This window comes from Cibotium barometz, chromosome 20 (genome assembly GCF_041138505.1).
Source record: "Cibotium barometz isolate CiBa-2024 chromosome 20, ASM4113850v1, whole genome shotgun sequence".
Classification (NCBI taxonomy): domain Eukaryota; kingdom Viridiplantae; phylum Streptophyta; class Polypodiopsida; order Cyatheales; family Cibotiaceae; genus Cibotium; species Cibotium barometz.
The window spans coordinates 46,731,497-46,746,549 of record NC_141065.1 but is presented as its reverse complement, the minus strand read 5'-3'; the positions used below and the strand labels follow the sequence as shown (position 1 = coordinate 46,746,549).

General features: G+C 45.3%; 1 protein-coding gene across 4 annotated transcripts; it reads left to right on the top strand.

The window, feature by feature from the left end:
• The first annotated feature begins 204 nt into the window (after window positions 1-204).
• LOC147627942 (beta-glucosidase 40-like) lies at window positions 205-4,898 on the top strand. Of its 4 annotated transcripts, none has more exons than XM_086814913.1 (14): window positions 205-858; window positions 1,001-1,085; window positions 1,511-1,577; window positions 1,800-1,858; window positions 1,964-2,039; window positions 2,212-2,283; window positions 2,398-2,485; window positions 2,569-2,821; window positions 2,971-3,086; window positions 3,190-3,404; window positions 3,574-3,605; window positions 3,734-3,836; window positions 3,936-4,044; window positions 4,231-4,898. In XM_086814913.1, exons 4-14 carry the CDS (start codon window positions 1,856-1,858, stop codon window positions 4,394-4,396), a joined length of 1,233 nt encoding a protein of 410 aa, XP_086671039.1. In that variant the 5' UTR covers window positions 205-858; window positions 1,001-1,085; window positions 1,511-1,577; window positions 1,800-1,855; the 3' UTR covers window positions 4,397-4,898. The 4 variants fall into 4 exon arrangements, with proteins under 4 accessions (XP_086671039.1, XP_086671040.1, XP_086671038.1 ...); XM_086814914.1 differs by having other exon boundaries at window positions 658-766; XM_086814912.1 differs by lacking the exon at window positions 205-858 and having other exon boundaries at window positions 885-1,085.
• The last annotated feature ends 10,155 nt before the right edge of the window (window positions 4,899-15,053 follow it).

The window sequence follows — 15,053 nt, the reverse complement described above, 5'->3', positions numbered from 1 at the left end:
GTTTCGCTAGCACACTAGCAATGGTGGAGAGTGGACCAGGGGTAGTGTGATCATTGATGATGACTAATAGGAAATGGCGTCCAAATCTGAAACGTTCTCTTGGGAAGAGATTGCGAATGGCGTGTGATGGGAAAGGGAGGTGGGAGGGTGGGGGTAGAGAGAGTGTATGTATAGAGAGAGCGAGAGCGAGCGCCGAGGAGGCCCCAAGCGCTGTACTGCAGAAAGGCGAAAAGGACGGAAAGACTGCAGCGTGTTGAAAGTTCCGCCATCGTCCTGCAACCGCCCCACTGCTTGAAAATAAGAGCCTATACTTACCATATATAAGAAAATGATTAAAAACCTCCCCGTGCCCAGCTAAAGCTTCCAAAAGCACAAATCATACAGCATTGCCTCTCCCTTACATTCCATGTGTATTTAGATAGCACGCACGCTTGCACATGTGCTCGCGCATGCTTCTAGAGTTCTATATATGTACACATAGGAATGCGACGCTTGTGTTTTTGTCTATGTATGCTCGGGACTGATACACGCGCGTGTCTATGTATGCTAGTATGTGTACATAATACGTGCACACGTGTATGTACATTTCTTATGTGTGCATTCATGTATACACACTTTGGGTGTTTTCAATTCAAGCCAGCGTCCTCTCGAACCGACTCTGTATTATCACAGCAACATGCCAAAAAGACTTGTCTTTCTCAATGCAGTTCGATTCACTAAAACTCTGGTGCAGAAGCAGCTTTTTTTTTCCATGAAGACATTATTGGTGATTAATCATGGCCTTTCGTGGATAGGATTTCAGGAGGAATATGGAATGAAAGCAAGCGATGACTGCCCATAATCGGTTGCCTATATAAGGTTCAAGAGGCCTCTGTGTGTGTGTGTGTGTGTGTGTGTGTGAGAGAGAGAGAGAGAGAGAGAGAGAGAGAGAGAGAGAGATGTTTATCAGGAGAAAGCCAATAATTCTGGTATCTTTAGCACTGCTTTTGCTTGCTTACAGAAGCACCATCGCCAAACAAGTTCAGCTTAGCAAAGCAGATTTTCCAAAGGGTTTTGTTTTCGGCACTGCCTCATCAGCCTATCAGGTTATAAAGAGCAACTATTGTGATCTGTCTTCACATACATACATTTACATGTATAATGTCTATGGGTTGGGTCTGCATGTATGCATTTTTACACCTATTTATGGGCATGCATATATGTATGGTTTTGCAGATATCTTAGTATTTTCATGTAAATGTAAGAGCACTCTTACCCACCCACCTATGACAACATCATACAGACTCTACATATGGCATATCTTAGTACCTCTATTTACATGTAAGCATTCATCCACATCCACCTTTGTACACAGTACATATTTTATGGTGCTCTATATACACATGATTATTATGCACTATGTATACATAGACATGTGTGTGTATATGACGCTTGTTTATGTATGTGTGTGTACTTTAGGAGTCATGCTTCATATAGCCCTTAACTGTTTGCAAATGTGTATGATGTGCAGTATGAAGGCGCGGCAAAAGAAGGTGGAAGGGGTCCAAGTGTTTGGGATACATTCTCTGAGAACAGAAGTTAGTTTTTTGTTTTTTGTTTTTTTAAATCTCCATGAGACAGTAGTAGTTAATCCTACCTTGTTCGTAGAGGCTCTCGTGGAGTAAAGACTGCCCTTCAGTTTTTGTTAAGTTTGGAAAATAGTGTGAACTTTCCATTGGTATATAGATCATGTCTTATGATGGTGTGCAATATCTAGACTAATGCAAAACATGTTTTTTTTTAATTTAAATTTCAAACAGGTAACATTGTGGATGGTTCTAATGGAAACGTTGCTAATGATGAGTATCATCACTACATGGTGGCATCCACTATGACAACTTCCTTTCTCTTTAATCTATGCTCGATCACATTGTTTATGAGAAAAGCGGCTCACAACAAAGCGTTTGTAATTCCTCTTGTGCAGGAAGACATTGAGCTTATGTCTGAAATAGGGATGGAGTCCTATAGATTTTCAATCTCGTGGTCTCGAGTAATTCCAGGTAAGTGATAGATTTTTTCCCATACACCTTCAGATTGGAAGGATTTAATGATTAAACACCTTGTTGTCTTTCAAACTTGCTGTTTAGCTTAAGATTGCTAAGGACAAAAATACCAATCATACGGCTACATTAGCTAGCCACTAAGCATTGTTGTTTAGCCTAAATGTGACAGAGGGCAGAGGAAGAGTAAACCGGCGAGGGATTGACTACTACAACAAACTGATTGATGGGCTTTTGGACAAAGGTTCTTTTACCATGCCCTGCATATTTGTCCATGTTTAGCACGTTATTTATAAAACAAATTAATCATATCTTGTGAAAGCATAGTATTAGCTCACAGCCTTTGTGGTGATTGCAGGGATTAAACCTTTTGCTACATTATATCATTTTGACCTGCCACAGGCTCTCCAAGATGCATATGGAGGCTGGCTTAGCCCACAAGTTGTGTAAGTAATGCAGTGAAAATATAATATGGCTTTTTAAAGAATCATAGGGATTATTATGTAAGATGTGCATTGTTCCTGTACAGGGACGACTTCTCTGCATTTGCTGAGATTTGCTTCAAAGAGTTTGGGGATAGAGTCAAGCATTGGATCACTTTCAATGAGCCATGTGCGTTTGTTTTGCTCGGGTACAACAATGGGTCCTTTCCACCAAAAAGATGCTCTAAGTATGTTGGAGAATGTGCATCTGGAGATTCAGCAACAGAGCCTTACATAGCCGGACACAATGTCCTGTTGTCTCATGCAACCACCGTAGATATTTACAGAAAAATATACCAGGTGAGTGCCCACCATCCCATGCACACACATGCATGCACCCATTTACCCACGTGCTTGTGCACACTCACACATGTGCTTCATTGTTAGCTCAATCTTTCACTTTTATCAAACGGGTTGATGTTCTGTAATTCTACCCTCCGTGGAACCAGGGAAAACAAGGAGGCTCAGTTGGCATCACTTTAAGCACGGCTTGGTATGTCCCCTTCAGCAGCTCTGTCGAGGACGCAAAGGCAGTTCAAAGAGCTTTGGACTTTTTTATTGGATGGTATGAGGGCATTTTATTCTACCTAAAAGGTCAAGAAAAGTTCTGTTTTCTTTCCATTGAATGGGCAATGTGAGGTTTGTGATGATGTATGTGTGCTCTGCAGGTTTTTGGATCCGTTAATGTTTGGAGACTACCCATCGAGCATGCGCATGCTAGTGGGAGACCGCTTACCCTCTTTTACTGATGCACAAAGCAGTGTGCTAAAATCTTCAGTCGACTTTATTGGTGTAAATTATTATTCAACATATTTTGCTGCCAGTTATGTCTCCTTCAAAAAGGAAAAAGACTTTTTCTCAGATATGGGATGCTACTCCACGGGTAATGCAGGCTTATTTCTTTAGTATTTCGTTATGTAAGACCTGCTTGTATTTTCATCAACTTAACAGTACTGATAGTTTAATGAAATCCCCTGCCATTTCTTGATTATAAGAATTTATATAGCATCCACCTTGATAAAAAATCTTATGTTCGTATGCATGCTTCGTAGGGGTTCGATATGGTGTCTCAATCGGGCCAATGGTAATATTTCCAAACATGATTGTTTAAGATGTGTGATGAGGCATTGTGTTTCTTCTCAGTCTTGAAGCAAGAGCCTTTATGTGTGTTTTACCTGAGCTGCTCACCAAGGGAAGCGATGGGTTTTGCAGGCTGCATCAAGCTGGTTGTACATTGACCCTTCTGGAATCTACAGCATTGTTCAATACCTGAAAAGAACTTACAGTAATATACCCATGTATATAACAGAGAATGGTATGTGATGGTAATGTACTCATGCTTTGTCGGTCATACTTATGAGAGAGATGATTAGCCACTCTTAAAACTGTGATAAATGTGGATGTTTCGTATCAGGTGTGGATGAAGCGAACAATGTGTCTCTACCATTAAAGCAAGCATTGGATGACCACAAACGGGTGCAATACCACAGGGAACATCTTTTGTACTTGAACAGAGCTATTAGGTAGGCCAGCATGGGCGAATGAATGTATGCACACGTGGCATGCATGGATGCAAGGATATATGCAGATATGCATGTAGAAAGGGGCAGAGGGGGATATGTGGCAACTCAATCATAATGTGATCCTAGTGTATCAATGTTTCAGCACCATTTTCATGTTTTCTGACTGGGCAACTTGATGTGGCATAGGGATGGAGCTGATGTGCGCGGTTACTTCGTATGGTCTTTACTGGACAACTTTGAGTGGTTGAGTGGTTACTCAGTTAGATTTGGACTTTATCATGTGGATTTCACCACCTTGAAGCGATATCCAAAAACGTCAGTGCAATGGTTTAAAGACTTTTTACACGAATAATATAGCTGTGTTCAAGTCAACAGAATGTGTTTCTATCAGTGGGAAGAGTAACAAAGGGAAATGGTATATACACTTGAGAGGATGACAATAGTAGTGCTGAGTCATATATGCTTTTAGCGACTGTGGCTGTACGCTCATGGCAGCGATATCGTATGCCAGAACCACTCACCTTACTATTCCAATATAAGCCTGTAGGAAGATGCATTACTCACAGTAATAGCAGTCTTTAGTTGTAGGAATGTTGGATGCTTTTTTAACTGGATGAGTTGGAGAAGCCTCCTTAATTACAGCCTTCCAGCTTCTCTCAGGGGCACAAATGGTCCCTCTCGTGGGGCCCCTCTTGCATTATTATGTTCCCTGCCCCGGCCCGCCCCGCCAAAACAAATTCTTGTTGACCCTGCAGCCTGTAAGAAATATTACCTCGCCTTCAGTGCAAATGTATTCTCTCTCCTAGATGCCTCTCCTACCATTTATCTGAAAAATCACTTGGTGTTGGTCTACACTTGGAAATGCCTCCCTTTTTTCTACTTTGCACGTCAATTGTGTTGATTGCACCACTATGTGTTCCTCATCTTGAGCTTCTATGCCCTGTCAATAAACAAATGAAGTGTGACATGGAAATACTGGCACAAATATACCACCTTTTCAATTGCCAACAATTGGAGTGTAGGTAGGCTCCAAAGACTAGGAGATTCTCTCTCTCTCTCTCTCTCTCTCTCTCTCTCTCTCTCTTAGCTCTCTCACTTTGCCATTGTGCAGTAAAGAGACTCTCTCTCTCTCTCGATTTCTCTCTCAATTTGTCCCTACATAGTGGAAATTCTCTCTCTCAAATTTTTCTATGGATTTTCCAAAGTAGAAACGAGCCATAGGAGCCTATGATATTTCCCATGATAAATTTTGTGTGGCGATGATGGTGATTTTATCATCCATTATGTACGATTTAGTATGGTTTTGAGGGATCAAGATGGAGGGATCGAGACAGTGTCTTGAAGGTATTAAATAATTAAGGCTTCTCAAAAGGGTTTACTAAGGTTCTTTAACATGAAATAGATACTTACACTCTGCTTTGTATGTACCAGCAATTTGTACAAGGGTGCACATCCCCCATAGTCACTAATGTAGGACCTTGTGGGATAACAATCGTCCTCTTCTACCAATTGAGCTACTATCGGGGTGTACTAATTATTTAGATATCCTTTGTCTATATGGTGTTAAACCTTAGTAATAGCTTGGCCTCAATTGTCAGTGTCCTCAACCCTTGCATGTGTCCTCCACTTCCTTGCCTCGCCCATAGCTCTACTTCTTCGAAGAGCCATCTCCCTCCTCTAGGTACTCTCCCTCCACATTTTGTCCGTCACCTCCACCTTTTGTCTTCAACATCATGTTCTCCTCCCCCCTCCAATTGCATGCCCCATGAGAGAGTGCTAGACCATGCTTGCCTTACACTAAGTCCATAGCCTTTCTCTATTTGACATGGTAACGTTGCTTTATATATTCTAGTGCCATCTTACAAAAGGTAAGTGCCTGTTTCACGTGGGTAAGTTGGCAGAGTGCCTTATGGTACATTGGGCGAGTGAAACCATGTTAACCTACAGAGTAGTTAACATATCTTGTTTCTTCACCGTGTCCTCACATCACCCAAGTTGGTGGTGAACCTACTCCCGAGAAGTGGATGGTGTGGAGGTTCCAAGATATGCCAATGGAGTTGGAGGTTATGTGATTAGTTCGAAACTGATCCGCAGCCAAATGTAGTGCAAAGTGATAGGAAGCTTTGGGAAGCCCTAATGGAAGGCAACTTGTTTAGGTGGCATGGAAAGTGATAGGCAATGTAGAGATGCTTCATGCCATGCGTCCATTAGTTGCGGAAGTAGTGTGGACCCTTCAACATGAGGCAGTTGCTAGAAACGATTTGCATCCTATGTTTGGCAAAATGAGTACCAAGATCCCATGGAAATGATTGGCATGGGTGAATGGAGGTCCAGGATATCATAGTGCGATAGGGTATTATCCTTAGATCTCATCAGGTATATATTAGAGAGCTACCAAACCCGCCACCCCCACATAGGCCAGCACAAGCAACAACACCCATTGCAACAACAGCTACCCCCCACACCAAGGGAACCGAGTAGATGAATATCTTAGAAACTTGGGGGATGACCATCTTAAAAGAACGGACACAGAAATCCCCATCCAGATACCATATACACATAAGAGCTTAAGAACAAGCCAAGGCGACCTTCCTCACAGAACAACCTCTGCTCCTAGAGACATTGCTAGTCTCTCTTCCTTCCTCTCTTCTCATATCCAAATCCCCATTGGCACCTTGCTTCAAGGTAGCCCAAGCTTATGGAAAGGTCTGAAGGATTGGATGGAGAGACGCCTCGGGGAAGGCATGCAAGAATCCATAGAGCTAGACAGCTCTAATGAGTCAGAGGAGGACGAGCTTGTTAAACCCCAAGAGATCACTGGCACCCCCATAGTTTGAGTAAATAAGCTCGGATAATACTTTGAAGGGCGATGAACTCAATGTTGCATTGCCCACATAACCTTCAATGGCCTCCAAGTCACAGCAATCCTAGATGGAGGAGCAAGAGTGAGCATTCTTACCAAACAAGGCTGGGAAAAATGGGGAGCACCCGCTATGGATGAGACAACATTAGTGGTCAAACTCACTGACGGAGCCATTGGTAGACCCATTGGTCTATTGAAGAATTTTAAATAAAGATACTTGGAACCACCTTCTACCACACCTTTGTGGTGATGAACTTCGGACGTCAGCCAGTTTCATATGATTGCATCCTTGGGTGACCATTCACGAGGGAACCAAAATGATCCACGATTGGGATACCGACCACATCTACATTCGAAGGAGAGATTTCCAAGATGGTTCGAGAAGAAATCGATAGACTCATTGACACCGGATTCATCTATGAAATAGAGCATACAGTATGGGTATCACCCATAGTGATAGTGCCCAAAAAGAATGGGAAGGTAAGAGTGTGCGTGGACCTTAAAAAGGTCAATGCGGCCATAATACAAGATCGTTTACCCTTACCCTTCACCGAACATGTGCTTGAACAGGTCACAGGAAAGGAAGCCTACAGCTTATCCCCAAGCAAATGGCCAAGCCAACAGCACTAACAAAGTTTTGTTGGAACAGGAGAGCAAGCTAACTCTAGGTGCAGAAAGGAAAGATGGCAAACATAATGAAATGGAAATGAAAGCAATGAACAAGTACTTACATGTAGACCAAGATAGCTTGATTTGATTGATGTAACACACAAGAAAGTACATCACTCTTATAGAGTGAACACACACACTCAAGTACCATATGCTTTTATGGGATAACTCCCAAAGTGAAACATGGCACTCTCTCACACAAAGACTCATAAACTAGTTCCTCGTACACACTAGAACACACTCTTTGACTATGATTTCTCCAGCATCCCCCCTCAGAGCAAAGAGTGTGAGACCCAATACGCAAGGAGTAAACCAATCCCCCCTCCACCGCAATACTGCAAAGAGCCAGTCCAACTGACCAAAACCTCCTGTGTGTCAAAGACTACTCAGTCAGCTTTTGCGAGACCGGCAGTGAGAACCATCACTCGTCACCCCCCCTTACTTTGAACTAGGTGTGTCTCAAAGTAAAAACAACACATTTTTGGGAGACAACCCAAGGTAGAGGACACATAGAGAAAATCAAAAACAATAATCTTTGTCATCCTCATCGAGGGTGACATGGGCAGAAAGTGCATGATCTTCGAGAAGCTCGTCTGGTGGTTCATCAGCAAACAAGATTAGCATGGTGTTGTTCTTGTTCTTTCTCCTTCTCTTGAAGCAATTGGCTTCAATATGACCTTTCCACTTATAGTATCTGCATATGATGTTCTTGTTTTCTTTCCATCTGCGCTGGCAGAGATAAGCGCCTCTTCAGTGCTTGAGGTCAAGGATGTAGAAGTGGTTTCCTTGTTCGGGGGGCGGTCTTTCTCAATGAGAAGAGCAACCAAGTCATCATATGTAGTAGCGGCCAGGCATAATACTTCAATGGTCTGATCAAAGCGAGAAATTCCTTGCATGCTTTTGATTAGTACTGCCATCTTGTCCTCATCATTTGGAGAACACTTCAAACTTGATAATTGTTGAACAAGAGAATTAAATTTGGAGAGATGATCACTTAGCTCTTCATTGTCTTGCATTTTCAGCTCATAAAACTTCAATTTCAGAAAAACTTTGGAATTAGTGACCTTGTTACCAAAGATGCTCTCCAATCGATGCCAGATCTCCTTAGCCGTGGATGTAAAGTCGATGTGATGAATGAGAGAGTCCGCCAACAAGCAGAGACCAATGAGGGCAATGGCTTTTGCATTTTGCTGCTTCTAAATTTTTCTTTGTGGTGGCTGATCAAGTGCATCAATTGTGTCGTTCTCAACAACTTCCCAGACTCCTTCACGCATAAGTAGCAGCTACATCTTGGTTTTCCATGTGGGAAAGCCTTCCCCCTTGAACTTATCCATGAACAATGTACTAGAAGATAGCGCAGTGATGACCCAAATCTGAACTAAAAAACTTACTGTTTTTGCAATGGAATTTATCTTAAAAGACTTGATGGTGCAGCAGATGGGTAGGAAGTTTTAGCTTCATGTGAAAGCACCCCTATCTAGCAGATGGGTAGGAAGTTTTAGCTTCATGTGAAAGCACCCCTATCTGTGGTGAAGTGTGAAGCCAAGAAATAAAGGTTGTGAAACTTATCCTAAACAAATGGCTACCTACGCCTCATCACTTGCTCGCCATCGCTTCTTCCTGCCCCATCGCCTTCTTCTGCCCCCGACAACCAGATCCAGCAAATGGCCCAGCAGCAGTCATCAGCATGCCCACTCTGGCTCAGGAGATGCAGGTTGTGTTTGCGTTTCTCAGTAGAAGCTGTGCTTCACAGGTTGTGTTTACGTTCAGCAGAAGCCTTGGAGATGATGGACGGGGCTGCGGTGGAGAGGACTGTGGGTGGGCAAGGGGATTGGCGCATGAGCAGCTTAGGGCTTGCGACGGTGAGCGACGACTTCATGCAACCGGAGCACCGGCCAGTGGGGGACGACGCGGCCCAGCATTGCTATTGCCAAAGCCTGCCCTTGCACCAACACCAGCTTAAGGGGCTGTCTAGCATGGAGCGCGGCCAGTGGGGGACAAGGCCCAGCCTTTGCTGTTGCCAGAGCCTGCCTGTGCCAACGCCAGCTCAAGGGGCTTTCTAGCGTAGGTGAAGCTGAGTGATAGCAATGATGCTCATGTGGCAGCAAGCTTCAGAGCCTCCCAGATGCACCGATGGATGTGGAGCCAAAGAAGAGGCTGGTAGCGAGATGGTGGTTGTGGGCAGTGGGCAGCTTGTAAAAAGAGAGTTAGCTTGGAGATGGAAGGACAACCAAAGGAGGAAGACCAACTTCCATTTGTGGGTCAGCCTTGACCCCCAAGGGTTTCCCATGGAGAAGCATGGCTCTGATACCATGTCGGAACAAGAGAGCAAGCTAACTCTAGGTGCTGCAGAAAGGAAAGATGGCAAACATAATAAAATAGAAATGAAAGGAAATGAAAGCAATGAACAAGTACTTACATGTAGACCAAGATAGCTTGATTTGATTGATGTGACACACAAGAAAGTACATCACTCTTATAGAGTGAACACACACACTCAAGTACCATATGCTTATGGGATAACTCCCAAAGTGACACGTGGCACTCTCTCACACAAAGACTCATAAACTAGTTCCTAGTACTACACACTAGAACACACTCTTTGACTTTGATTTCTCCAACAAGTTTTGTGTGCCATTCTCACCAAAACTGTTGAGGCTAGCCGCAATGATTGGGAACAGAAGTTTCTAGCAACACTCTGGGCCTATAGAACTTCCTACAAGGTAGCTACCAATGCCACACCCTTCAGCTTGACCTATGGTACTGAAGGCAGTTATGCCAATGGTTCTTGGTCATCCCAAGCTTACACACTGCTATACAAGAGAAAATCATGGGTAATGTCTTAGGCTATTTCCTTTTCGAGCTTGAAAACCTTGACAAAACATGCCTTCTAACTGTATATAGCATGATTGTAGAAAAGCTAAGGCAGAAACAATGGTTTGACGACCAGCCCCAAAAGACAAGCAAATGAACAAGGGCAACATGGTCCTCCTATTCAGCACAAAAACACACAAAACGAAACTCAAGCTCAGAGGCTTAGGACCATTCCTAGTCACTGAGATAACCCTGCAAGGTGTTGTGCGCATAGAGACACTTGACGGTGTTGAAATGGCCGGATATCTCAATGGTAGCAAGTTAAAATGCTACTATGGCCCACTAACCAAAATTACCCCAAGGGCCATTCAAACGGCAAAAAATAAAGAAAAAAGGAGCATGAAGAAATGAAACAAGCCGCCCTACAAGAGGCTAAAGCGAGGCAAGCCAAGCTTTGGCAGAAACATATCATGGTCAAGATTGGCCGACTGCATTTATGCAGTCGTGGGCACTTTTTATGCTGGCCGACTGCTCTCCCAGGGGCATATAAATAGGCCTCATGACAGACGAAGAACCCATACCCGTTGCTCACCCATGCCAAAAATTCACCCCTCCAGTCACCGACATCATTCCACCCCTCATCCACACAAATCCATACCACTCAAAAAGAGTCCACTCATCACTTTGCACACATCCTCTCCACCACCCCACTCGGCAGCAGCAAGCCACTCCCACATCTCAAAAGCCACCCAAGCTGCTAACCCACCACATAACACTAACTCTCCTAATACACTAACAAAATCACACAAGGCATGCCTTCTCAATAATGGGTGCCTAAAAGGCTCCTAACTGTGCAAGGGTATTATGAGGGCACTTCTACTTTGTCGATCCCCCAACGATCCAACTCTCATGCTCATACACCAGCACACCGAGTTCCTCATCCCCCTCTCGCAGGAGGGCAACCAATTCGACAACCACAAGCCCCCAAGGTATAGGAAAAATGCCAGCCCAAGCGCTCTCCCAAGCCCAATTACCTGCAATCACACCCTCAGCCTTGCCCAAAAACAACCTCCCAGTGGATCCCAAAAACAACCTCCCAGTGGATCCCAAAAACCTCTACTACAGGCTCAACATTTCTATCAGGGCAATCGCCACATTTGGGTCCCCAAATCACCAAGGCACCAACTCTCAACTCTTGTCACTCTGCAATCCCCCACCCTTCAATGGACACCCAAAGTGGCCTCCACCACAACAACTGCACACGAGAAAGGGCAACAAAAGCTTCACAACAACACTGTGACCCCCCAACCACAGCCAACAGTCCATACTAAAGATATACCCTCGACATCAGTTACTCCTCCTCCACCTATCATTGTTTGGCTACATCGGAGTACTCTCAATCAACCCTCAACGTCTCTAGGCTCAAGTACTCCCTTGTCACCAGCCTCTACACTCCCTAAGGAAATCCCACCCTTGCCATCACCTAATTGGAACCGACTACTCCATTTGGAAAATTGGGCATGCACAGTCAGTACAAAACCCACAATGGGGCATTGGCCGCATAGCCCAAGGGTACAAAAACCTGCTTTAGAATGCCCTAAAAAAAAAAGAGGTGCCACGACTGTACCATTCATCTCTCCTTTTCCATGGCCGGACATGCTGAACTTCAAATTTGCCATGGGCATACCAAAAGTGCCACGGTCGTACCATTAAGAATTCCAAGTGCCCATGGCCGTACCAACATCTAGTTGAACTGCCACTACCAACATCCCTTTTTGCCCACGACCGTTCCAACTTTGCTCCAGATGACACGCATGTTCCAACCTCACCACTCAAAGGACATGGCCATTCCAACCAATGGTACGCCCATTCCAAATACATGTCACGCCCGTACCAAACGCTTCTCCAACTGGTATGCCATACCATTCAAATGGTATGCTCGTTTCCTAGGAATAATTCCACACCTGTATACCAACCTCTTGTCATGGCCGTGTCCTTTTGGAACCTATCTATATGGAACCCACCCTCATTTGCTCACTGTCAGCCTTCAGCCTACCAGAACTCTTGAAAACTTTTTCCTCAAGCCTTCCTTTACTTCTCACCCTCCTTCACCATGGCGGCGACGGCTGACTCATCCGACTCCTCACTCGAAACCCTCAAGCACCCCACCCTCACGAAGAAGTGCGAGGCATGGGGACTCTTCAAGGCGTATGGCCGCCACCTTACCCAATTATCACACTTGGGGGATTGGCTAATGAAGTAGGTCAGTGGACACATAGTCCACTCATTCATGAAGAATAATCACAAAGTGGAACATAAGCTGTTGTACTATACGAGACCATGCTAAAGGGTGATTGCAGGCAGCTGAACCTACCATTGCAGCCTGCCTTGAGCAGCTGGGACTTAGAGGCTTGCCTACCATGGAGCCATGGGGACCTAACCTCTACAACTGCTTATATTTTACAGAGACTTATGATGCCAACCAGCACACAGGTCAAGTGCTAGACAATGAGGGGTAGCCACAGATAGTTCACCTCAGTGTAGATCTCATCAGAGATGCCCTCCATCTCCCTTGGCTAGACCAACCGTATGTGAGGCTCACCAATGCCCCATGGTTGACAAAAGGTACTTTCAGAGGCACAATCACCAAAGATAACGTCAAATGGAGCAACATCACCCAGGAGGAGCTAGTGATGCCAGCAAGGGTCCTTTCATTTTTATTGACTACCACGTGGATTGACAGGTTTAGCCGCTTGTAGCCTGTCCACATTGGCCAGAGTTCACCAGGGGATACCTGTGAATTGGGTAGAGTACTTAAACAAAGAGATACATGCCGTCTGCTGGAACCCTCAGGGAAATCTCCCAGCCGCAACCCTCCTCACCAAATTCCTCTATCACGTCGCAAGGTGGGAGGAACTTTCTAGGGCTGTACAAGTCAGTGGGTCAGACGTAGTCCCCATCTCTCTGCTTCCACCCCAATCCTCTCCCCAATCACCACCGCCGACAACATGCCATCACCCAGAGCCCAAAGGCAAAGAGTCCATTCCCCCATAGCCCAAGGCCCTAGCCCAGCCCAGAAGACCAAGAAGCTGAAGAGGCAAAACGAAAGGCAACTGAGGAGGAGTCCGAAACCCTACCCCCTGAAGGATCATCTAACTTCCCCCCTCATTACTCATATGCAGGCCCATCCTCTCCTCTTTCCTCCCATTTCAACACTCTAGAGACCCTCCACTGGACAAGGACAGACAACTTCTAATCCAATGAAGCGTACGTAGAGAGTATGTCCGCACAACACACGGGGAAGTCCCAAACTTCACCCAGGGCTTCTTTCACATGGTCTGTGAGCTCATCATACAAATGACAGATTGCATTTACCGCCAACAGGAGGTTGCAGCAATGGCCCAGCAACAAATGTTGCTCACAAAAGCTCAAGAGCGGCAAACTATTGATGATTTGTACACCTCTAACCTGAACAATCTCCATCTCTAGATGATCATCGATGAGAAGGAGCAACATTTGATTAGTGCCCTCTCGACCATTTCAGTGCTCCAAAATCAGCTCTAAGCAATGCAGGAAGCCAACTAGAGGGCTATGAGCAACTTGTCCCTAGCCCCAAGCAGTAGCCAATGACTTCCACAAAAGAGCTTTGGCCGCAGCGAGACGGAAGAAGCCCTCAGCAAGACACAGCTAAATTTCCAGTGCTATCGAGAAATCACTGAGGAGACGCTCCATCAAAAAGAGGCCTAGCTAGAAGCCGCAAAGGCAAGAGCAGCACATCCCCCACACCGACACCCTCTGTCCTCTCCTCCGGTGCCACTGATCAAAAGGTGGATGCTTTGATGGTGGACACCGCAATGGAGCTCCCCAACCTTGCCATCCCTCCCCAAAACCCATTCCAGCTCCTCGACCTCCACTGTAGGATGGTTCGCCTCAATCTGTTGTTGTTGTAGCATAATATCTTCATCAAAGAGCCAATCTCCCGTACCACCTATGCTTACATCCTGACCAAATTCCCCATCCATAGCATCACCCTCCTCCACCTATTCTTTTTCCAAGGCCTCATCTCCTTCACCCACCCCCACGTCTTCTTCGACCATCCTATCCACCCTCTCCAAGAAAACCTGATAAGTTGGTCGCATCTGCTCCGCTTCAGGATGCCACGAGACCCAAACGACTTCCTTTTCTTCGTCCCGCGTCCCGGATGGCTTGTGTCCATACCTAATGGAAGCCACGGCCTAGAACCTCTTCCACCTTACTCTTTGGATGGCCTACTGATCCTTTACCATTGATGCCATATCCAGATGGAAGTAATGGAAGCCACAGGCTTTATGTAGTTTGATGACTCGCACGTGGAGTTCTCAATGGAACTTACACCAGAGGAAGCTGCAAAGGCCAAGGTATTCTTCTGGACACATGGCCTAGAATACTCTGACGACAAAGAAAGTGGCAGTGACCCTACCGGGGCCATGACAACGTACACAGAACCCTTGGAGCCTAGCCTCCACCATCATCTCCCCCCCCATCAACCACCACCCTCCATCCCATCTTACCCTAGCACCATCACCCAACCACCCCCACCCCACCCCCATCTGGCACCACAACACTCCCCTCTTTCCCTCCCAATCATCTACTCCCATCTGGCACCACAACACTCCCCCTCTTC